We start from the raw sequence: 24,090 nt of genomic DNA, 5'->3' as shown, positions 1-24,090 counted from the left end.
AGAGCAGCCTGCCATTCACGATGACTCTCTTCATCTAGACCAGTCCCGGTCAAACCTTTTGCTGCCCACACCACCTCCTTTGAGAGATCCCAGATAATGATGGTAAATGGACTAAGCCCCAATTTTCCCTCTCACTTCCTTCTCCACCCTGCTTGTCCCTCTTATTCCTGTCCACCCCCACTCTTAGACTTCTTCAACTGACAATCAGATAAAATGCTTAGAGCTACTTTTCCGTGTTTGCAGTCAAACAACTGCTTCTCCTGCATTGCCTTCTCCTTTAGTTATAGTGCCAAGACACATTCCTATGCATTTCTTTAATACTTGCTGCAGGCCCTGGCTCTACTAGGGTCTGGATTTTCCCTTTATCTGTATAGCTTTGCTTTTCCTATTGGAGCTCAGTGTTCCATGGTGATGCCAGGGTGGGCTAGTAAATCTGACTAGGAATGGGTTTTGTAGGTGACATGAACTATGTCGTAGGTAGGGTACACATCCTTGGATTTATGGCAGCTTCAGTGTGCACGTTGACAAGCTTAAGCAGTTTTCTCTTGGATGATTTATTGTGAAGGCAATTGCTCCACAGATCCTAGCCTGCTGCGCAGTTTCCTTTAGTCTGACAAGTTACCATTATTAACAAGGTGTGGCTTCTCTGCTCTGGTTGAGCATATAGGGTTAAGGCCTTGTCTACAGGGCATGATCATGAATTTAGCCATCTCTCCACATGTGCATGATTGGGCCCAGCACCTCTGCCTTCTGTACCTGTACCCTCAGTAGGGCCCAGCACCTCTCCCTTCTGTACCTGTACCCTCAGTAGGGTTCACCACCTCTGCCTTCTGTACCTGTACCCTCTGTAGAAACCATTGAACATCCTCAGCCCTTTTTCTTCTCCTTGCACAATTCCAACAACCTTAACTCTGGGATTAATTTAACTTTATTACTTTATTCAATTTCCTGTTTTTGCCAGGCTTCTGGGTTATCTGATGCTGCCTTAACTGCTCTGCCGACTTCAGACAGTCTGCTTTGCACAAATCCCAAACAATGTCTGGCAATATCTTTCTCCCTTCCTGAGTCCACCATAGTAGGGTTTTCAGACCATTCCTGTACTTTTTTCAAACCTACCTCCTGTTTTCTGCTTTCTCTTTCCTCTCTCCTTATCTTGATTTTGATGGATGACTTTGCTACCTTGCTAAAATGGGGGATTGCTTAAAAAACACTATGAGTCAAGTCTTAAGAAGAATTCTTTCGTGGATTAAAAAACATCCCGTTCCCACCCCAAACATACACACACATACACACACATGCACGCATGCTCATACATACGCACACACAGACACACATATATGCACACACACACACACACACACACACACACACACACACATGCCGAGTCCAGTAGGTTACTGAGGTTATGTAGCTTGTCTTACACAAGCCAAATAGCGATTTCTTCACATGATTCTTGGACCTGTATTACAAAAACTGGGGAGAAAGTCACTCAATATTAGCGATTTATAGAAAAGGTGTCAAAGCTTTACTGGTTTTGGAAGATTAGTGTTAAGTAGAATCTTTCTCCCGTTTTCAGTTTATCTCAGAATGTAGAGGTTTTTCCCCTCTAGTGGTGGTGGGATTTGGTGCAGAGCCACATCAGTGGTCAGGGAAAGGGGCGAGCTTCGCTTTCTACTGGGCCCATCACTAGTTACGAATTAAATACATCTGTGATGGTGTCCAAGCATTTTCCCTTTCAAATAATTATCATGTGATACTGATGCAGCTCATGCCAGGGAAAGCTTGCTTTTAGAAACAACCATCACACAAAGTTATACATATACCCTCACTCTTCTAAAAACCCTTTCTCAAAAAAAAAAAAAAATGGAGCAGATCTCACTCTGTGAGAACTGCTGGGAATTCCTGGCCTGGCACTCACGCTCCTGTCTCAGCTCCTGTGCTGCAGGCTTCATGCATCTTAGCCTCCTTTTTTGTCATAGCAGTAGGACAGCCTGTTTTCTTCCAAAGCTGATTTTTCTGTGAATGATCTTGATACCATTTTTTTTTTGTTTTATTATTATTTTTTTTGAGACAGGGTTTCTTTGGAGCCTGTCCTGGAACTCATTCTGCAGACCAGGCTGGCCTCGAACTCACAAAGATCTGTCTACCTCTGCCTCCCGAGTGCTGGGATTAAAGGCATGCACCACCATTGCCAGGCTCGGTTTCAGTTTTGAAAACACTAGGGTCTCATTATGTAGCCATTGTGTTCTCAAAGCCATGGCAGTCTTCCTGCCTCAGCTTTCTGAACACTGGAATTACAGGCATGCACCACCACGCTGACTTTGATTTTATTTCTGTATTTTTTTCTACTTCTTTGAGTTAACAAAATTTCCTTCTCTGGTAGTGACTGTCCCTTAATTCTATAATCTGCTTCTCTTGGGTTATTAAGCATGATTTATTCAGTAATTCTTCACTCAATATCTCTCATGTTTTGATCACATTATTTTTCTGTACATTCCTCTTTCTTTTCCTTCCTTCCTTCTTTCTTTCTTTCCTTTATTCTTCCTTTCTTTCCTTCTTTTTTCTTGCCTACAGTCATACTATTTACCACTAAATTTACCAAACAATATTTCCTTCCCATACTAACTTGCAATAATTACAAGCAGTGGTAAAGACAGTCATTAAAACTTACTATACAAGTATAATTTTAAAAATTGTATACGTGTCATGTGTTTATTATATACGTATGTATGCATACAGATGCACACATGGAGGCTGGGGAGAAGGCCAGCTATCCCATCTGCCACTTTTTAAAAAGAAACTATTTATTTTATGTGTGAAGGGGAACGTGTCAGATGGGGGGCGTGAATAAAGGAATCCCATGCTAGCTCCTAATATGGTGTAATAAGGTTTTTTTTTTAATTAAAAGAGAACTCACAGATCACAACAAAGAACAGAAATGAAATCCAACATCCAGGTGTGGCAAGAGGGGAGCAAGACAGCGAGCAGGCGGTCCCGCTGGCCTTTTGGTACCCATGGCCACACCCAAATTGGTCCAGCCTCTCAAAGGCCATTGACTGAAGGACGTTCCCCATCATATGTGTGTTGAAACTCCTGGAGCTGGAGTTACAGACAGTGGTGAGCTTCCATGTGGGTGCTGGGAATTGAACCTAGGTCCTCTGGAAGAACAGCCAATGCTCTTAACTACTGAGCCATCTCTCCAACCCCTGTCTGCCACTTTTGACCTTATTCCCCTTGATGTGGGAACTTCACTGAACTGGAGCTACACTGGCAGCCAGCAAGCCCCAGTCACCCTCCTGTCTCTGCCTCCCATGATGCTGAGGTGCATACCCATGCCCAACGTTTTACATGTGTGCTAAGGGTTAGAACTCACATCCTCATGTTTGTGCAGCAAGCACTCTTATCTGTGGGACCATGTCCTAACCTTTTATTATACTTTCCCAAGTACGTTACATAGCAACTTTGTATCAGAGAGTCTACATACCAATTTTAGTACATATCTATGTGTGTATATATGGATCTGTCTATGGGCTACTTATTCAGTTATCCATCTACTATTCAAAAATATATTATGAGCTGGAGTTGGTTGTGCATGCCTTTAATCCTAGCACTTGGAAGACAGAGGTGGGTGGATCTCTGTGAGTTCGAGGCCAGACTGGTCTACAGAGCGAGTGCCAGGACAGGCTCCAAAACTTCACAGAAAATCTGTCTCAAAAAACCAAACCAACCAACCAACCAACCAACCAACCAACCAAACAAACAAACAAACAAACAAATAAAAAACCCCAATACATTATGGTTTTACTGTTACTTTAAAAATGCATTTTATTATCTTGCCAATTTCTTATCATTCTTTCTGAAATCCTTGGTTTTTATTCTGATTCATCTTTCCATGTTTTTCATGAACTTTTCTTCTCTGCCTTCCTGAAATGTGTCTATTTAAAACTCTGCAATACGTGCTTCTAACTTGTTTTTTTTTTTAGTTATACTTTTAGATATTTTTTCCCCTGAATGCTTCAGCCCCAAACAAAACATTCTTTGATCTCTGAACTCACTTTTCCTAATGTGGATTAGGCATGGAGTTTCTTTCTTTGTCTATAACTTCAAAAATTATTGGATAGTTGATCCACCATGACTCTGTGTATCTCTGAGCCTTGTGATGTAAGATAGTTAACAGTTGGGGTGTTCTGGTTTTGACTTGTAGAAAAGGACCAGTCAGAGAGGGGGCTGCTACTCAAAGATCCTCTTGGATGGAATTCAGTGCTCAGAGTGGGGGATTCTGAGAGCTGAGGAGCAGATAGGGAAGAGGGGCAAAATTTGGCTGTTAAGAGGGTTGAATATAGGCTCTTAAAAGGAATACAAAGCTACGCATGGCTGTTAATCATTAGTAAACGTTGAACTTCAAATAGGACATGCACTAAGGACTAGGTCACAAAATGCCACCTGGAATTAAGACTAATAAAGTCCAATTAATGTGATAAGCTGAATAAAATGTGAGATGAGCTGCCTGCAGCAGGGATCCACCCTTGGAAATTACTAAGTGTATTGCCAGTGAGTAAAGTTGTTTCTCAATGTTCCCTCAAAGAAACGAAGTGTGTTTGCAATGAGGGTAGGAAAAGGACGGATACCAATTAGTGTTTCCAGCCGTGTCCAGAAAGAGGTGGCTGCTCCGGCCGTAGATGTCTGTGGTTTAATTACTGGAGTGGGTGACGGTGTGATGGGAACAGGCCTGTCTGCCTGGATGTAAAATCTTTGGGAAAACAAGCCACTTACCTTTTCAGAGTCTGTTTTCTCTTTAACAAAATGATTATAATGCCATAAAGCACTGGCTTGCTGTGAGTGTAAAACTGAGGGACAGTAGTTTATACTGGCCGCCGTGCGTAAAGTAATGCCCCCAGCTTCTCAGTATTACCTATTGAATAAGAAGGCTGCTTCTGTGTTGTTCCTTCCCTTTCAGGAAGAATTATTGAAGTTTTCGGGTTGCCATAGTGTGGTTATGAGGCACTACTATTGAAATTCATTTGCTCTACAGCTCAGAACCTTTGATACCTTTTAAATGAATTGATCAAGTGGGAGAGAACATCCCATGATTACCGGTTCCGGTTTTTTAACTTTATAGTTAGCAAAGTGGACCATCAGGTTTTTGCTTAGTATAAATCTGCCTTCCAGATTGCATCTGGATATACCAGGGAAATAAACCTGGGGAATCAGAACCTCTTCCCTTATCTCCAGAAATGAGATCCAGCCCCCGACGAAGATGTTGACATCCTACCCAAGTTACTTAGCTCCCTTTTCCCCTCTTTTAGCAGCAACGGTTTGTTTCTGAGATTATGGAGGCATAACAAGAAGAAAAATATTGTAACAAACTTGGCTTAGCTATATAGCTAAATACTTATTTGAAATTCTTTTTTTTTTCTTAGAAAGATTTTTTTTATAGCCGGACGGTGGTGGCACACGCCTTTAATCCCAGCACTCGGGAGGCAGAGGTAGGTGGATCTCTTTGAGTTCAAGGCCAGCCTGATCTACAAGAGCTACTTCAGGACAGGCTCCAAAGCTATAGAGAAACCCTGTCTTGAAAAAAACCAAAAAAAAAAAAAAGAAAAAAAAGAAAAAACATTTTTATGTTACTTTTTACGTTACTTACCCCCGGAAATTTGAAAGGCAAGGGATAAGCTTGGAAGTGTTGTATAGAAAAAGCCAGGGTCTGGGCCTGCTTTTTTCTTGTAGGCCCAGAGACACATTGATATTAGAACCTTGGACTTGATGAGAATCAGAAAATCTCCTTCATTGTAGCTTACCTCACCAGGGACTGAAGCATGAGAACCGGAGTGTTAGATTATTAATTTACAACAGAAACAAGTGCTTTTTCCTTTTGGGAACATGATGGGCAAAGGCCCAGGTGAGTTGTAGGACAGCCAGAATGCTTGCTGTGTGACTCAGCAGATGACTAACATCACGAATTGATGTGTTGAGAAGTTTATGTAAAAAACTGGGACATGCTAGACCAAGTATGTCATGGACTAGCTGGTCAGAGCATTTATTCCCAAGAGCAGCTCTTGCTGGGCATTCTAAGACTTGTCTTTGGAGACAAGATTTTGTTTTGAAATACTTTGTGGTTTACACACTTAAAGGAAGTCATGTAACAAATGGTATCTTGATCCACAGATATTTGGGTCTTGTATATACTTCATCTCATTTTCCCCATTTCCTCCAGAACACCTCGTTTCATGAATTTGGTATTTATTGGCCCCATAAAAATCTTATATCTTCCATATATATGTTTCATAAAATTTTCACTGAATATTATGACCTTGAAGTTTGCTCATATGTTGTAAAGCATGTATACATGGCATGATTTCTTTTTATGCAGAATTACAATATATTCAATATTATCATATATTTGTGTTTAATAGCTGACACAAGACAAAATTGTTTTTTGTTTCTACTCAGGAGTTTCTATTTTTACTTTTGTGACAAACATTTCAGATATAAGGCTTTGAGGGGGCATGGACAATGGTTAGAGCTGTGAATGTGTGTGTCCAAAAACAATTTCAAACTGGCATCGTATCGTCTTAGTTCACAATTTTTAAACACAAAAATAAGGAGCCTCTAAGATATAATTTTGGAGTTGTTTGAATTGATATTTTGCTTCTCTTTTTAATACTTAAAAATTCTGTGATTTAGAAAAATAGTTGGTTTTTTTTGGAGACAATTGCATGCTCTTTTAGATGACAAGAGTGTGCACACATATCCTACTTAATCACAACTGTTAAAAACGTTGAATTCCTTACTAACTGTGAGAGTTCAGCTACAGTCTCAAACTACAGTAGACTCAGTCATGAGGAGCAGTGCAGTTCACCCAGGGCAGTCAGTGTGGAGCTCACTCTGGGGAGATCCCAGTCCTCAGCACAGAACAGTCCTTGTTCCCAGGGAGACAACAATCTTCCAAAGGGAAGACAGAAGCAGGAAACACATATTGGCTAAGCATTTTTTGAATGACTTCTGAGATTTTTTCCCCCCACATTTTAGCATCTCAGTTATTCATGCAAACATCCTGGTTTTTAGAGTGTCCCCTTCGTTATTTGGAAGAGAAGGAATAAAGACTTCCTGATTCATTTTTGGTGTCTGAGACAGCCCAGCAACTGAACCGGATATAACCAGGGCTGTTCAACAGAGGCAAGCAGAAGGAAAGACAAAACAAAGTTGTCTCAGAGAAGAGAAAGTGTTCCCTGCTGCACACTAAGATAGACTGATGGACAACCATATTTTTTAAACTTTTTATTCATTTTACATACAACCACAGTTCCCCCTCCCTCCCTTCCTCCTACTCCCCAAACCCATCCCCCCCATCTACTCCTCTGAAAGGGTAAGGCCTTTCATGGGGAGTCAACAAAGCCCAGCACATTAAATTGAGACAGCACCAAGCCCCTCACCCCTGCATCAAGGCTGAGCAAGGCATCCCACCATAGGGAATGGGTTTCAAAAAGCCAGTTCATGCCCCTGGGAGTAGATCCTGGTCCCTCTGTCAGGGGTCCCACAAACAGAGCAGGCTACAAAACTGTCACCCACAGGCAGTGGACCTAGTTTTGAGCCCACAGTTCTACCCCTCTTCTGTAATGGTCGCTAGGCCTCAGAGTGGGTGACATAGACACCCAGGATGGGGCAATCACTCAGAAGTCACTTCTCAGTGCTTTTACTAGTTGTGAGTCACCCACTGCCAAAAGAGGCTTTTTTGTGCAAGGTGGGAAGCTGCCCTGGCCTATGAGCATAAACACATATATTTAAAAGAAAGTTTAGCTGCATGTCCATTTTTCAAAAACCAGTAGTGGATTACCTGACAGGACCTGTGATTTCCTCACTAGACTTTGGCACATTCTACTGTCTGATGGATGCATGTGTTTTCTCCTGTGGAGCAGGCCTCAGATCCAAGACAGAGCAGCTGGTTACCTTCAGAACATCCATGCCTCTCCAGACCAGTGGTGATAGCTCACCAGGCAGATCAGCATTGAAACACACATTATTTATGACTCCCCGAAACCCCTACAACATTCTCCACAACACCTTCTGGCACGGTAAGAGCTAACCAGCAGAGAGGAACTTTCTAGCCAGGCCCAACTTAGTTTCTCAGTGTCCTCTGTCAAGAGTGTGTGATACCTTTAGTAATATGGTTGTGTTATCTAGTTTAGGTGGGCGTCTGAAAGCAAAGACAATAGCCAGTATTGTTTGGGGGCATCCTGGGGGGTTTCCCAAACTTATGACTTCTGGAAGCAGAGTTAATTACCCATGCAGAGTGCTTCCTTCCAAGTTCTTCTTTATTAAAATACTATTTTAAAGTTAGTTTATAAAGTAAAAGATTGTGTATGCTGTTCTAATACACCTTTAGTTTTGGCTGATTCTCCCCTAACTACCTACCTTCTCCAATCTTCCTACTCCCATTTCCCTTTAAGCCTCCCTCCCCTCCTTCCTCCTTTCTGCTTCCATATTGCATGCATTTCACTATGCCCTCCCTCTCCAGACATTGGTCTCCAAATTCCCATCTCATTGTTCTTTCTTGCTGCCTGGCCTCTACTGACATCCACTCCAACAAAGCTATGTAAAATGTGAGTCTGTGGTCCACATAGAGCAGAGACCATGGCAGAGCTGCCCTTCTGTGGTCCACATAGAGTAGAGACCACGGCAGAGCTGCCCTTCTATGGTTCACATAGAGCAGAGACCACGGCAGAGGTGCCCTTCTGTGGCCAACATTACAGCAGAGACCATGGCAGAGCTGCCCTTCTGTGGCCAACATTACAGCAGAGACCACGGCAGAGCTGCCCTTCTGTGGTCAACATTACAGCAGAGACCATGGCAGAGCTGCCCTTCTGTGGTCCACATAGAACAGAGACCACGGCAGAGCTGCCCTTCTGTGGTCCACATACATCAGAGACCATGGCAGAGCTGTCTTTCTGTGGTCCACATACAGCAGAGACCACGGCAGAGCTGCCCTTCTATGGTCCACATAGAGCAGAGACCACGGCAGAACTGCCCTTCTGTGGTCCACATACATCAGAGACCACGGCAGAGCTGTCCTTCTGTGGTCAACATTACAGCAGAGACCATGGCAGAGTTGCCCTCCTGTGGTCCACGTAGAGCAGAGACCACGGCAGAGCTGCCCTCCTGTGGTTCACATAAAGCAGAGACCCCGGCAGAGATGCCCTTCTGTGGTACACACACAGCAGAGACCACGACAGAGATGCCCTTCTGTGGTCCACATAGAGCAGAGACCACGGCAGAGCTGCTCTTCTGGGCCTGGATTACTTAGTATACAATTTGGAGGTTCCATTTATTTTCTTGCACTTTCATTTTTCTTTGGTATGGAATAGATTCAACTGTGCATATGTACCACATTTTCATTACTGGTTCTTCAGCTGATGAACATCCAGGCAGCTTTCACCTCCTGTCTGTCGTGAATAAGGCAGCAATGAATGTGGATGTGCAGGCATGTCTGCTTTCAGGTATGGAGTCCTTTGGGTGTGTGCCCAGGAATGGCGTAGCTGGACTATGTAGTTTAGAGTTTTGGGAACCCTCTGATGTTATTCATAGTGACTGTACCAGTTTATACTCCCACTAACAGTGTATGTGAGTTTTCTTTTCTCACTTGCTTGCCAGCATTTACAGTCATTTGTTTTCCTGAAAAAGGCTGTACTTACTGGAGTAAGATAGACTCTCAAATTAGCTTTGATTTGCATTTCCCTGAAGGTTAAAGACATTGAACACCTAAAAAAAAATGTTCATCAGCCATTGCTATTTCCTCTTTTGAGAATTTCCCATTAATTTCATAGCTAATTTTAAAAATTCGGTATTTGTTTTCTTGATGTTTAATTTTTAAAAATTCATTGTATATTTTAAGTGCAAATCCCCTGTTAGATACTTACATAGCAAAGATTTTCTGTTTTTTTCAGTCTGTGCCTTCATTCAGTTGGCCATTTCTATTGTGGGAGAAAAGCGTTTCAATTTCATAAGGTCCCATTTGTCAAATGGCCTTAGTTCCTGAATGTGGCAGTTTGAATGAGATGTCCTCTATAGTCTTGGGCGTTTGCACGCTTGCTCCCCAGGTGGTGGTGTTTCAAGAGGCTCTGGAAGTGTGGCCTCGTAGGAAGTATGCCACAGGAAGGGAAAGTTGTTCAAGGACTTACTCATTTCAAGTTTGCTCTCTGCTTCCTGCTTATGGTTCAGGAGTGAGCCCTCAGCTTCTGCTGTAGCTGCCATAGGTGCTGCCTGCTGCAAGATCCCCTGCCTTTCCAGACTCTGCTCCTCAGGATCAGCAAGGCAAATATCCTCTTCCTCTATGTGTTGCTGTTGTAATAAGGAGCGGCAGGGCTGCGTCCCCGGCACCCGGCCGCCCACATGGCTAGCTTATGCCCCGAAATAATTACACGGAAACTGTATTCTTTTAATCACTGCCTGGCCCATTAGTTCCAGTCTCTTATTGGCTAAGGCAGTTTTCTTTATTAGTTAACCAATGAAAGCAACAGATAAAATACAAGAACCACCTCCATCATGTTGCCTTGACAATGGCATTTCTTACAGCAACAGAAAAGTGACTAAGATGCTGAGATGCCGAATCCTGTTCAGAAAGTCCTTACTGAGACTTTAATTAAATTAATGTACTCTATTTTTTACCCCTACTAGCTTCAGGTATTGAGTTAAGGTCCTTTGACCTTTCAAAGCTGATGTTTATGCAGGGGGACATCTTTCTTCTCCATGTAGATTTCCAGTTTTCTCAACATCGTTTGTTGAAGATGCTTTCTTTCCTTCAGTGTATATTTTTGTCATCTTTGTAGTTTTCTCAGGAGATCTTACTTATTTCCCCTTCCCCAGGGGAATTCATGTATGCCTCCAGGGTTCTCCTTGCTCCCCAGCTTCTCTGGGATCATGGACCATAGTCTGGTTATCCTTTGCTTTATGTCTAAATATCCGCTCGTGAGTGAGTATGTACCGAGTTTGTCTTTCTGGGTCTGGGTTACCTCACTCAGGATGCTTTAGTCTAGTGCTATCCATTTGCATGCACATTTCAAGATGCCATTGTTTTTTTGTGTAAATGCACCACCCCTTCATCCTTGTTCACCAGCAATTGTTCTAGCACTGTTTATATTTTTTCCTTGTAGACCTTAGATCTGTCTTTCCGCCTCTTCAGTACATAATATTCTTTCTAGAACGCCATGTAGGAATACCTTTGTGGTCATGAATCCTTTTATCCTGCATGAGAGTGTTATTTTCTCTTCAGTTATGACAGTTTTGCTGAAGGACCTAGGCTGAGTGGTATCTGCATTCTTTCAGAGTGTTTGAAGGTTTCCATTGAAAAGTCCGTTGTAATCAGATGGGGATATCTTTCCCTTGATCTAGAAATTTTCTTCTATGATTTGATTGAAATTATTTTGTAGACCCTTGGAATGAAGTTCTCCTTCTTTGTCTATAATTCAAAGGTTTTCTTTTCTTCCGTGTTGTTCTAAAGATGTCTTATGCTATGTTCATACATTTAAAGAATTATATTTTTTAGTGAATGATCCCATTTATTTAGCTTTTCTTTGAAGCCTATATTCTGTCTTCTACATGATCCATTACTGGTGAGATTTTTCCATTGAATTTTCTAAAATGACTTGCTGAGTTCTTAAATATCCAGGTTGATTTCATCTTGGGTTTCCTTTAGTATTTGTACCTCCTTATTGAACTATTTTTTCATATCCCAATTTGTATTCCTTATTTCATTAAGCTATTTGTATTTAGTCGGGCGGTGGTGGCGCACGCCTTTAATCCCAGCACTTGGGAGGCAGAGGCAGGTGAATCTCTGTGAGTTCGAGACCAGCCTGGTCTACAAGAGCTAGTTCCAGGACAGGCTCCAAAGCCACAGAGAAACCCTGTCTCGAAAAACCAAAATAAAACAAAACAAAAAACAAACAAAAAACCAAAAATACCCAAAAACCAACCAAACAAACAAAAAGCTATTTGTATTTGGAATTCAATGAGAAGTGCATTTCCGTTCTCTTAAAATTCATTCAGATAGTCATTCATGGACTCTTTAAATATTTTGAACATATTTATAATTTTTTAAAAATTCTTTGTCTGGAATTTCATCTTAAGTATTCTCACTGGGGAATGTAAATATGAAGTTGATGACACATATCTTTGGAGAACACAGTGTCATCATTTTGTGTGTGTGTATGTGTTGCTTTAAGTTTTAACTTTAGGATTTTTGCTTTTTTTGGGTTATATCTTTTGGTATGAGTTCACCTATGTTGAGTGGGCATTTAGTTTTCTGCTTGCTATTAATGTATTATGGCTACATTTTAAATCAGTTGGGACTACTAGGTACTGTTTGTGGATGTGGCAACTGAGGCAGCCCCAGCTTAGCTTAGGAGAAGGTATGGTCTCTGCATGGGTGATCTGCATGTGTTCGGAGAGAGAGAGAGGGTGGATTGCCAGGGTTGGCAGGGATCTGTCCTCTGACCTGAGGAGCAGGAAGCACCCCAAGCAGGTCCTGAGAAGCTGAGATTTAAGTGCAGTGCCGGGCGGGGGTAGATAGGCCCCTTGGTTTCTGAGACAGGGAAGGTTAAGACGTCAGAGTAAAGTGTGGGTATGACCTCTGACTTGGGGAGCAAACTCCCCTTGGATCCCAAGACAATAGCATTAGGATGCCCATGAGAGGGAGATGTGACTTTTGACGTGTGGAGCAGGTTCTGCTCAGGTCTTCTTTGGTACCAGAGAGCGAGAGATCTGGTCTCTGACATGGGGGCACATTCCACATGGGTTCTGAAATGCTGGGGGTTAGAGTGCCGAAGGGTGGTACATGTGGCCTCTGACCGTGGGTACTGAGAGACCTGAGAGTGAAGTCCATATGGAACCTGAGATGGTACATACGGTTTCCAACTTGGGTCCTAAGATAGTGATGTTAGGGAGCCAGAACAAGGCAGTTGGGCTCTAACCTGGGAGTAAGCTCCTTTAGGGCCCGAGGCACTGGAGATTGGGGGACATAATGGGAAAGATGACACTGGTCTGGAGAGGAAGCTCTGTGTGGGCTTTGAGATGTTAGGGGCTAGAATGCTCAAGAAGGGGATAGCAGTCTCTGACCTGGGGGTCAAGCTCCACAGGTCTTAAGATGTGTAACATTAGGTTGCCCAAGGGTTTGAACTGGGCTCTAAAATTAATTTTTATTCATACAGATGATCCCATCTTATTCTTATTACTCTCATAAAATTACATTAACTTTATGATAAAAATGACTTTCTTCAGTGTCTGTATAATTTTCTTTTACTAGCACTTGGTATTGCCAATGATTTTGAATTTTAGTCATTAAAAAGTATGTTATAATATCTCTTAATGTTTTAGTGTGCATTTCTCTGATGACTAGTGGCATGTGTGGGTTTTTTCTTCATGTACTTATTGATCATTTGTACGTCTACTTGAGTAAATGTTTGTTCAAATCTTTTGCTTATTTTAATTTATTTAGTTTTCCCAGTATTATCGATAATTCTATATTTTAAAGATATACAGTTTAATGCTTTAATATATGCATACTTTTGAAGAAAAATTCTCACCTTTTAACTCAGGCTGTCCTGGAACTTAATGAATGTATGTATTTTGAAATAATTACCACAATCAAGTTAGTTTAGCTTACATATCACCTACCACCTCATTGCCATTTTTTAGACAAAATGTATTTATTTATTTTATGTATATGTATATCTGTGCCCCAGGTGTGTGTCTGATGCCTGAGAAAGTTAGAAGAGGGCCTTGGAAGCCCAGGAACTGGAGTCGTAGACGGCTGTAACCCCTCATGTGGGTGCTGGATATCGAGCCCAGTCCTCTGGAAGAGCACCTACTGCTCTTAATCATTGAGCCATCTCCCTAGCCCCAGTTTTCATTTTTAAAAATGTAATGGTAACAGATAAAAATAAGCCTACTATTTACTGTAATCATGTCTCCAGAACCTGTAACAGAGTCCTTGCCCCTTGACTAACGTCTTCCCATCTCCGCCACCCCCTGACTCCTGGAAGCCACCTTTCTGCTCTTGTTTTTGTGAGTTCCCACTAAGTGAGATTGTGTATAATTAACTGTATTCTTGTATCTGATTTGTTTCAAATTAGCATGATGTCTTCCAGGTTCACCCATGAGGTTGCAAATGACACCAATTCCTTAATTTTAAGAACGTACTAAATTCTGGAGAGATGTTCATTGGTAGCTGTTCTTAACTCTAGTTCTGGGGGTCAAGTGCCATGGCCGACAGGAACACATATATACTTGTAAGGAAAACACTCATAAAAGAAGTTTAGAAATGCTCCTTCTCTCAATTTTTAAAAATAGTTTAAGGATTGACTGACTCTGTCTTTTTTGAAAGTCTGGTAAACTCTGCTATGAACCCATCAGGCTCTGACTTTTCATTTCTAACTCAGTGTCCTCATTTGTTGTGTGTCTGTTTATGTTGTTGATGTCTTGTTTTTTGTTTTTGTTTTGTTTTTTTGATGGTCCACTCTTTCTTTTGGTTAGGTGGGACAGGATCTGCCAATCTTATTTATTTTCTCAAAGAACCAACTCTTACATTTGTTGATTATTTGTGTTTTTTCATTTCTATTTCATTAATTTTGGCTCTGATTTTTATTATTTTTTGCCATCAACTGATTTTGGATTTGGTTAGTTCTTACTTTTTTCCAAAATTTGAGTTGCATCATTAAGTTTTTAATTTATGCTCTTTCTGATTTTTAATATAGACATTTAAAGTGATAAATTTACCTGATAGGATTGATTTAAATGCATCCTAGAGATTTTGTTGTGTTGTCATTTTCATTTAGTTCTCAAATATTTTTTATTTCTTTCTTAATTTCTTCTTTGACCCATTCATCATTCAGCAATGAGTTATTTAATCTCCTTGGATCTGTGTATTTACAAGAAACTTATTTGCTGTCAATTTTAAATTTTATTATATTATGGTCAGATAGGATGAGCAAAACTACTTCAAACTTTTTGAACTTGTAAGAATTTGTTTTATGTCACAAGACGTGATCTTATTTTAGAGATGTGACCATATGCTGCTGAGTAGGAAGAATCAAAGACCTAAACATGAAATACTGAAGCTGCTGGAGCCAAACTAGGCAGTACTCACACGATAGAGGTGTGGGAGAGGACTTTCGGGAAAGGATCCCATTTGCACAGGAATTAGAATCAACAGTTGACAAGTGGGAACTCATAGAACAAGCTTCTAGACAAGTGAAGCAGAAGCCCGTAGAAAAAGTGAGAATTTGGAGGAGACCCTTCGACCTCAGCTTTCCTAAAGCATTCCGAACTACATCATATTTATCCTCATGCCGGCAGGCAAATACAGCCCTTGCCCCCTCAGAAAGGAAATTTTTTTGTGCCACATATGGAGACCATTATGGAAACCAAAACCAATCAAGTCCCAATGGATCCATCTACAAAGCAATTCCTGTACCCGAAGTTTAGGGAGCATCATGGAAGAGGGAACAGAAGGATTGTAAAAGCTTGAAGTGAGGTCGTGTCTCCTAGCAACGCCAGAAGGAACATTCAGAGCATCTCTCCGGCAGGACTGCCTAAACCTGAGCTGAAAGCGGCAGTAATAGACTTGGAAATGTGGACCGGGGAAAGACCCGAGGCTGAGCTCAGTCTTACACAAAGAGTTACAGGAACTGAGGAGAGCTAAGAGCAGAAGAGACAGTGTTCCCCAGGGAAGATCACACCAATTCGTTATACAGTGCTGAATGGTCAGCCTGAAAACACACACACACACACACACACACACGTAACAACAATTAATGGGGGGGAAGGCCTTGAATTTGAAAGAGAGCAGGGAGGGGTATTTGGGAGGGTTGGAGCTGGGAAAAAAAGGAAGGGGGATGTAATTATATTATAATCTCGAGAAAGAAAATAGTGTTCTGAACTTAGTTGGTGTCTGTTGTAATGTTTGCCTGATTATTGCTGATTTCATTCATTTGGGTTCTTTCTTTCTTTTGCTTAGTTAAGCCCAGGTTCTGATGATCTTGTTTACCTTCAATTTGTTGACAGACTGTCTTGGCCTTTCCTATTTGTGTTTTTGTGATGAGATTTGGCATGTTGTTGGTTGTATGTCTGATGTGAGGTTAGTTTTATTTTGCTTTTGTCCAAGATTGGTTGTTTTCAGATCAGTTGTGAGGGACTGGTAGGTTGACCCTTCAGATACTCAGTATTGATTTTTTCTTAGACTGAGTCCAATTCTTTATTAGACAAGAAAATATGTGAGTGAAACAGATGGCTAGATCTCATTGATGTGCAACCCATACTACTCAAGATTTACCTGAGAATATGAGGATTCTATGGGTGGGCGGCGGCTCTGGAACTAAGCTGAAGGTTTGGATATGTAATTTTCCAGGGCTTTAACTATGTGACTGATGCTTGACCTGAGGATTGGGGATAAAGTGAACATCTGAGATTATAGGGACGCATCAGGCTTTGGCAGCACACAGATACATATCCCAGGATAGGCCTGAAGGTTGGATGCAGTACAGGCTGGGATAGAGTCCAGGAGATTCACTAGAATAGACTAGCATACAGGATGTGTGACCTAGGCTAAGTCTGGAGGTTCAATATAGCATGTGTAGGATAAAATCTGGTGAACTCAACACCTGGGCCTGGCACGTAAGGTTTGCCACTGGAGCCATGCCTGGGGATTGAGAATGGTATGAGACTCTCCAGACTAGTCTGGGACACTCGGTGTGAAACCTGGGCTGGGTATGGGGAGGGTTTGCTAGAAGGGGGTCAGGTGGACTCATCATTTCTAGGTCAGGGCACAGTATGTGGAACATGACCTGGTCCTGGAGGGCTTTATATCTTCCCTTCCCTTCCCTTCCCTTCCCTTCCCTTCCCTTCCCTTCCCTTCCCTTCCCTTCCCTTCCCTTCCCTTCCCTTCCCCTCCCCTCCCCTCCCCTCCCCTCCCCTCCCTCCCCTCCCCTCCCCTCCCCTCCCCTCCCCTCCCTTCCGGTCCCTTCTGCCTTTTCCCCTTCTTTTCCTTCCCCTTCCCATTTCCTTTCCCTTCCCCTTCCTCTTTCCATATCACTTCTTATTAAGGCTGGATAAGACAACCCAGTAGGAGGGAAGGGTCCCCAAAAAAGTTAACAGAGTCTGAGACAGCCCCCTGCTCCTAATATTAGGAGGCTCACAAGAAGATCAAGCTACCCAGCTATACAATATGTACAGAAGGTCAGTCCTATGCAAGCTCTCTGATTGGCCTTTCAGTCTCTGTGAGCCCCTATGCACCCAGGCTAGTTTATTCCAGTTTTCTTGTGATGTCCTTGACCCTTTGTTTACCCAATCTTCCACAGGATTCCCCGAACCCCGCCTAATGTGGGTTTTTACATCTGTTTCCATCAGAAACTGGGTGAAGCCTCTTTGATAAGAACTGGGCTAGACAACAGCCTAAATGAGGACTACTGAGAACTCAAGAACAATGGCAATGGGTTTTTGATCCTACTGCACGTACTGGCTTTGTGGGAGCCTAGGCAGTTTGGATGCTCACCTTACTAGACCTGGATGGAGGAGGGTGGTCCTTGGACTTCCCACAGGGCAGGGAACTCGGATTACTCTTAGGGATGATGAGGGAGGGGGACTTGATGTGGGAGGGGGAGGGAAATGGGAGGTGGTGGCGGGGAGAAGACAGAAATCTTTAATAAATAATTAAATAAACAAACAAACAAACAAACAAATAAATAAATAGAGTGTAGTGTATAGTAGAATAGCCTTAGGAATCATTTCATTGACTTTTTTTGTTTTTATTGCCAGTCATGTTTGATTCTCTCCTAGGTCTCCCGGGCTGTCCAGCCTCTGGGTCCTGTCCCTCCAGACAGTGTCAGGGGTGGGCTCCGTCTCATGGTATGAGTCTCAAGCAGGACCAGTCATTAGTTGACTACTCCCATAATTTCTGCACAATTCTTACCCCAGCACATCTTGTAGGAGGGTAAATTGTAGGTCAGAGGTTATGTGGCTGTGTCGCAGTCCCAGTACCACCCATGGAAGTTTTGCCTGGTTACATGAGACGGCCGGTTCATGCTTCATATCCCCCATCACTCGGATACTTAGCTAAGCTCTCCCTCATAGATTCCTGGGAGTTTCCATTGCACTAGGTTTCTGCTTCATCCCAAAGATGTTCTCTGACTATGCTCATAGCAGCTTTATTTATGATAACCAGAGACCAGAAACAACCTAGATGTCTATCAACCAAAAATAGATAAAGAAAATGTGGTACATTTACACAATGGAGTATAACTCAGCTGTTAAAAACAATGACATCATGAGGTTTTCAGGCAAATGGATGGAACAAGAAAAGATCATCCTATGTAAGGTAACCCAGACCCAGAAAGGCAAGTATGGTATGTGGTAACTCATAAGTAGATATTAGTTATAAAGTAAAGGGAAACCATGCTAAAATTCACAGCCCCAGAGAAGCTAAGTAACAAGGAGGGCTCAGGGTGGGAGAGTGCACATGAATTTCACTGCGAAGGGGAAATAGAATAGACAGCATAGGTGAATTGGGGGAGGGGTCTGGATGGGAGTGGGCATGGGAACAGGAAAATCAGGTAGGGAGAATATGGAGGAAGGGAGTATTGGGAGATTTTACATTTTCTATCTGGATAGTCTTTGGATTATGGGACTTTGGGAAACAGCTACTTGTGTTGGTTTCTAGTTTGACCACTTGTGTGAAGGAAGTAAAATGAAACAAAAGACAGACAAAGCTCAGTATCTAATCACCACTAATTTATTGTTGATATCAATGCAATCTAGTTATTTGAATCCAAAGACTTAAACCAAATACATTACAGTCAAACAAAGACTTCTATGACAATGGTAAGTTTCCTTCCCATCCAGCTACTGATGATATCTTGACACAGGGGGAGAGCACACTACTTATATGTCCATACTGTAATAAGTTGAAAGAAACAGAAACAATTTCTTACAAAAGGAAATGAAGATCTTTCTTGCTGAAATCAAGTTAAAACCCATGCTTGGGTCCTTTGGTCCTGTCCCAATTTTCCAATGGCTAAAGAGAAGCATCCGAACCAAAACTTAATGGCACTTATTCACCTACTGATTTAAAATGTACCAAAGAAGTATCTTGGTGATTTGGGTAAAAATAGAAACCACTAATACTCTATCCTGTTTTTCCTCTTTCTCTTACCATCTAACATTAAAATTTAAACTGTGTGTTGACATAAGATAAAGCTTTGGCAACTGCAATGATAATACATTTATTATATATAGTTCTTTACAAATAAATGTATAATTTATTACTTTAGCATCACCCCCAACTAAATATAATTTTCAGATAGATACCTTAACCAAACCCCATATTCTTTAAATTGTTCTTCCAAACTTAATCCCACTAAGCCCCAAACTTTTTAAGTTAGTCTTCAAACTTATTCCCCAAACTAAGCATTAATCCAGTGCAATATCTAAGTATCCCAAATACCATGCATTATTTGGGAGGAACTCAGTAACAAGGAATATAGGCTACCTTTCATTTAAAAGAAAAGAATGAGAACAGATATGTCCAGATTAAGAAAGAAATGACATGAAGAGGTCTACAACAATTTCTCATTTTTTAAATTAACATTTAAGTTAATGGTAGCTCATTTCCCTCCTCACTCTGAGAATTAGCGTCTCTGCTCTTGGACATACTCATAAAGGGGAGTGCTGCTATTGAAACTGTGAGAACCCAAGCCTATATTTCTCGTTCCAGAGTTCCCTTCCCTGATGCTCTGATAGTCAGGGTCACCTTGTCTATTGTCCGCATTGTAAAGTGACAATTGACCAGTAGTCTGGGATCTACTGTGTCCACGTGGAGGTATAAATTGTCCAAAGTCATGAGCTGAGGAGGTTTCTACTTGCCTATACACACTTACTGGTTGGTTTTCATTACACATTGAGGGGTTTCCACTTTCCAAGTGGTTTCCACATCTCCCGTATGATTGAGGTTGCTCATAACTAGAATATTGGCCATATCCAGAACCACATGATCCAGAGCTAAATGAGTTACGTGAATCAGACCTGTATTGTTGCGGACTTGGAAACAGACCAGATCTGGAACAATTTTGAGTAGAGATAGAAGAGGGATATGAACAAGACCCATATTGTTCAGAGCTAAAACCCTGACTACACCCAGCAGCAGGTATTCTCTGGCTAGAATAATGACTCGAGGGACATTCATATTGGCCGTAGTTAGAGGACTGACTTGAACCAGACCCTTGTTGACCACAGCAGGAAGATTGGTTTGAATTAGATCTGCACTGACCATGAGAATATGACTGTTCGTAGCTAGAAGATTGATTTATATTAGATCCATAGTGGGGATAAGTAGACTGACCTGAACTAGATATTTGATTACCATAGCCAGAACAATTAAGTGAGCCAGATCCATACTGGCCAAAGTTGGAAGAATCTCCACAGGTATTCCCCTGACTACTACAGGAGGAAGAATGATATGATCCAGGCCTTTGGTGGTCATAGCTAGAGGACTGCCAGGAAGTAGAAACATGCTGATCACAGGTAGGTGACTGACCTGAGCTACAGTGGGGAGGCCTGGAAAATGGTTTTTGTCCAGATGGTGAAAAACTTTGCCCACTGCTAGACGAAGAAAAAGTGCTAGACTCATGATGACCACTGACACATGACTGTCCAGAAGAGGAATGCTGTTGCCCACTAAGGGGAGAGTGACCATGCCCAGAGGCATGTTGATTAAAACCAAAAGAACCTCCTGAGCCACACCCATAGTGCTGGGAGACGCAAGACTCCCTTGAGCTAGACCTGTTCCTTTCTTGGCTTAATGACTGTCTTGATGATGTTCCACATTGTGTATTGCCAGAAGAATGACCTAGTGAAGATCCTTGCCTACCAGAGCCAGAAGAGTTTCCCGATGCAGAACCACATTGCCCTGAACCACAAGACTGTCCTGCCCTAGAGCCACTTGTACCCTGGCTAGAAGACTGACTTGCCCCTGAGTTGTGTGTACCATAGCTGGATGACTGACCATAACCAGAGCCATGTTGTCCATGTCCAGAGAAGGAACCCTGTTGGCTACCACCAGAAGACTGACCTTGCCCATATCCATGTTGACTAAAGCCAGAAGACCCTCCTGAGCCAGACCCATAGTTCTGGGAGCTGCAAGACTCCCTTGAGCTTGACCTGCTTCTGCTGTTTCTGGATGACTGGCTCACTCCTGATCCATGCTTGCCATAGGTAGTGGACTGACCTGAGCTTGATGAGTGTCCTGAAGAAGTGCCACATTGTCCAGGACCAGATGACTGTCCTTGCCCATATCTTTGCCCTGTGGAGCCAGTAGAGTGTCTCGATGTAGAACCATATTCACCTAAATGAGAAGACTGTCCTGAACCAGAGCCACTTCTGCTCTGTCTAGAAGACTGACTTGAACCTGCATTGTGTGTTCCACTGCTGGAAGACTGACCAGAGCCAGTGCCATGCTGACCATAGCTAGAGGAATGACCACAGGAAGAGCTGTGCTGATGACTACCTGCTGACTGTCCAGAGAAGGAACCCTGTTGGCTACCACCAGAAGACTGACCTTGCCCAGATCCATGTTGACTAAAGCCAGAAGACCCTCCTGAGCCAGACCCAGATTGTTGGGAGCCACAAGACTCCCTTGAGCTAGACCTGTTCCTTTCTTGGCTCGATGAATGACGTGAAGTTGATCCATGCTTGCCAGAGAGAGTGGACTGACCTGAGCCATAGCTTGATGACTGTCTTGATGTTGTGCCACTCTGTGTCCTACCAGAAGAGTGACCTTGTCCAGATCCTTGCCTACCAGAGCCAGAAGAGTTTCCCGATGCAGAACCACATTGCCCTGAACCACAAGACTGTCCTGCCCTAGAGCCACTTGTACCCTGGCTAGAAGACTGACTTGCCCCTGAGTTGTGTGTACCATAGCTGGATGACTGACCATAACCAGAGCCATGTTGTCCATGTCCAGAGTAGGAACCCTGTTGGCTACCACCAGAAGACTGACCTTGCCCATATCCATGTTGACTAAAGCCAGAAGACCCTCCTGAGCCAGACCCACAGTTCTGGGAGCTGCAAGACTCCCTTGAGCTTGACCTGCTTCTGCTGTTTCTGGATGACTGGCTCACTCCTGATCCATGCTTGCCATAGGTAGTGGACTGACCTGAGCTTGATGAGTGTCCTGAAGAAGTGCCACATTGTCCAGGACCAGATGACTGTCCTTGCCCATATCTTTGCCCTGTGGAGCCAGTAGAGTGTCTCGATGTAGAACCATATTCACCTAAATGAGAAGACTGTCCTGACCCAGAGCCACTTCTGCTCTGTCTAGAAGACTGACTTGAACCTGCATTGTGTGTTCCACTGCTGGAAGACTGACCAGAGCCAGTGCCATGCTGACCATAGCTAGAGGAATGACCACAGGAAGAGCTGTGCTGATGACTACCTGCTGACTGTCCAGAGAAGGAACCCTGTTGGCTACCACCAGAAGACTGACCTTGCCCAGATCCATGTTGACTAAAGCCAGAAGACCCTCCTGAGCCAGACCCAGATTGTTGGGAGCCACAAGACTCCCTTGAGCTAGACCTGTTCCTTTCTTGGCTCGATGAATGACGTGAAGTTGATCCATGCTTGCCAGAGAGAGTGGACTGACCTGAGCCATAGCTTGATGACTGTCTTGATGTTGTGCCACTCTGTGTCCTACCAGAAGAGTGACCTTGTCCAGATCCTTGCCTACCAGAGCCAGAAGAGTTTCCCGATGCAGAACCACATTGCCCTGAACCACCAGACTGTCCTGCCCTAGAGCCACTTGTACCCTGGCTAGAAGACTGACTTGCCCCTGAGTTGTGTGTACCATAGCTGGATGACTGACCATAACCAGAGCCATGTTGTCCATGTCCAGAGAAGGAACCCTGTTGGCTACCACCAGAAGACTGACCTTGCCCATATCCATGTTGACTAAAGCCAGAAGACCCTCCTGAGCCAGACCCATAGTTCTGGGAGCTGCAAGACTCCCTTGAGCTTGACCTGCTTCTGCTGTTTCTGGATGACTGGCTCACTCCTGATCCATGCTTGCCATAGGTAGTGGACTGACCTGAGCTTGATGAGTGTCCTGAAGAAGTGCCACATTGTCCAGGACCAGATGACTGTCCTTGCCCATATCTTTGCCCTGTGGAGCCAGTAGAGTGTCTCGATGTAGAACCATATTCACCTAAATGAGAAGACTGTCCTGACCCAGAGCCACTTCTGCTCTGTCTAGAAGACTGACTTGAACCTGCATTGTGTGTTCCACTGCTGGAAGACTGACCAGAGCCAGTGCCATGCTGACCATAGCTAGAGGAATGACCACAGGAAGAGCTGTGCTGATGACTACCTGCTGACTGTCCAGAGAAGGAACCCTGTTGGCTACCACCAGAAGACTGACCTTGCCCAGATCCATGTTGACTAAAGCCAGAAGACCCTCCTGAGCCAGACCCAGATTGTTGGGAGCCACAAGACTCCCTTGAGCTAGACCTGTTCCTTTCTTGGCTCGATGAATGACGTGAAGTTGATCCATGCTTGCCAGAGAGAGTGGACTGACCTGAGCCATAGCTTGATGACTGTCTTGATGTTGTGCCACTCTGTGTCCTACCAGAAGAGTGACCTTGTCCAGATCCTTGCCTACCAGAGCCAGAAGAGTTTCCCGATGCAGAACCACATTGCCCTGAACCACAAGACTGTCCTGCCCTAGAGCCACTTGTACCCTGGCTAGAAGACTGACTTGCCCCTGAGTTGTGTGTACCATAGCTGGATGACTGACCATAACCAGAGCCATGTTGTCCATGTCCAGAGTAGGAACCCTGTTGGCTACCACCAGAAGACTGACCTTGCCCATATCCATGTTGACTAAAGCCAGAAGACCCTCCTGAGCCAGACCCACAGTTCTGGGAGCTGCAAGACTCCCTTGAGCTTGACCTGCTTCTGCTGTTTCTGGATGACTGGCTCACTCCTGATCCATGCTTGCCATAGGTAGTGGACTGACCTGAGCTTGATGAGTGTCCTGAAGAAGTGCCACATTGTCCAGGA

The 24,090-nt window shown here is 43.2% G+C and overlaps 2 protein-coding genes across 2 annotated transcripts in view; both read right to left on the bottom strand.

Annotated features, from left to right (window-relative positions):
- LOC130889910 (hornerin-like) overlaps window positions 1-22,978 on the bottom strand; it is a 72,832-nt gene extending 49,854 nt beyond the window's left edge. Inside the window, exons 1-2 of the mRNA XM_057793843.1 lie at window positions 22,863-22,978; window positions 21,044-22,758 (exon numbers count right to left, since the gene is read on the bottom strand). Coding sequence (XP_057649826.1) covers window positions 21,044-22,758; window positions 22,863-22,978 — 1,831 coding nt within the window. The remainder of the gene's footprint in view (window positions 1-21,043; window positions 22,759-22,862) is intronic.
- A 102-nt stretch (window positions 22,979-23,080) lies between these two features.
- Window positions 23,081-24,090, bottom strand: part of Flg (filaggrin) — a 121,623-nt gene continuing 120,613 nt past the window's right edge. Inside the window, exons 21-23 of the mRNA XM_057793838.1 lie at window positions 23,606-23,680; window positions 23,333-23,469; window positions 23,081-23,236 (exon numbers count right to left, since the gene is read on the bottom strand). Of these exons, the coding sequence (XP_057649821.1) occupies window positions 23,081-23,236; window positions 23,333-23,469; window positions 23,606-23,680 (368 nt within the window). The remainder of the gene's footprint in view (window positions 23,237-23,332; window positions 23,470-23,605; window positions 23,681-24,090) is intronic.

This window comes from Chionomys nivalis, chromosome 18, assembly GCF_950005125.1.
Source record: "Chionomys nivalis chromosome 18, mChiNiv1.1, whole genome shotgun sequence".
Classification (NCBI taxonomy): domain Eukaryota; kingdom Metazoa; phylum Chordata; class Mammalia; order Rodentia; family Cricetidae; genus Chionomys; species Chionomys nivalis.
The sequence above is the reverse complement of the archived record's forward strand: the minus strand, read 5'-3'. Positions and strand labels throughout refer to the sequence as shown.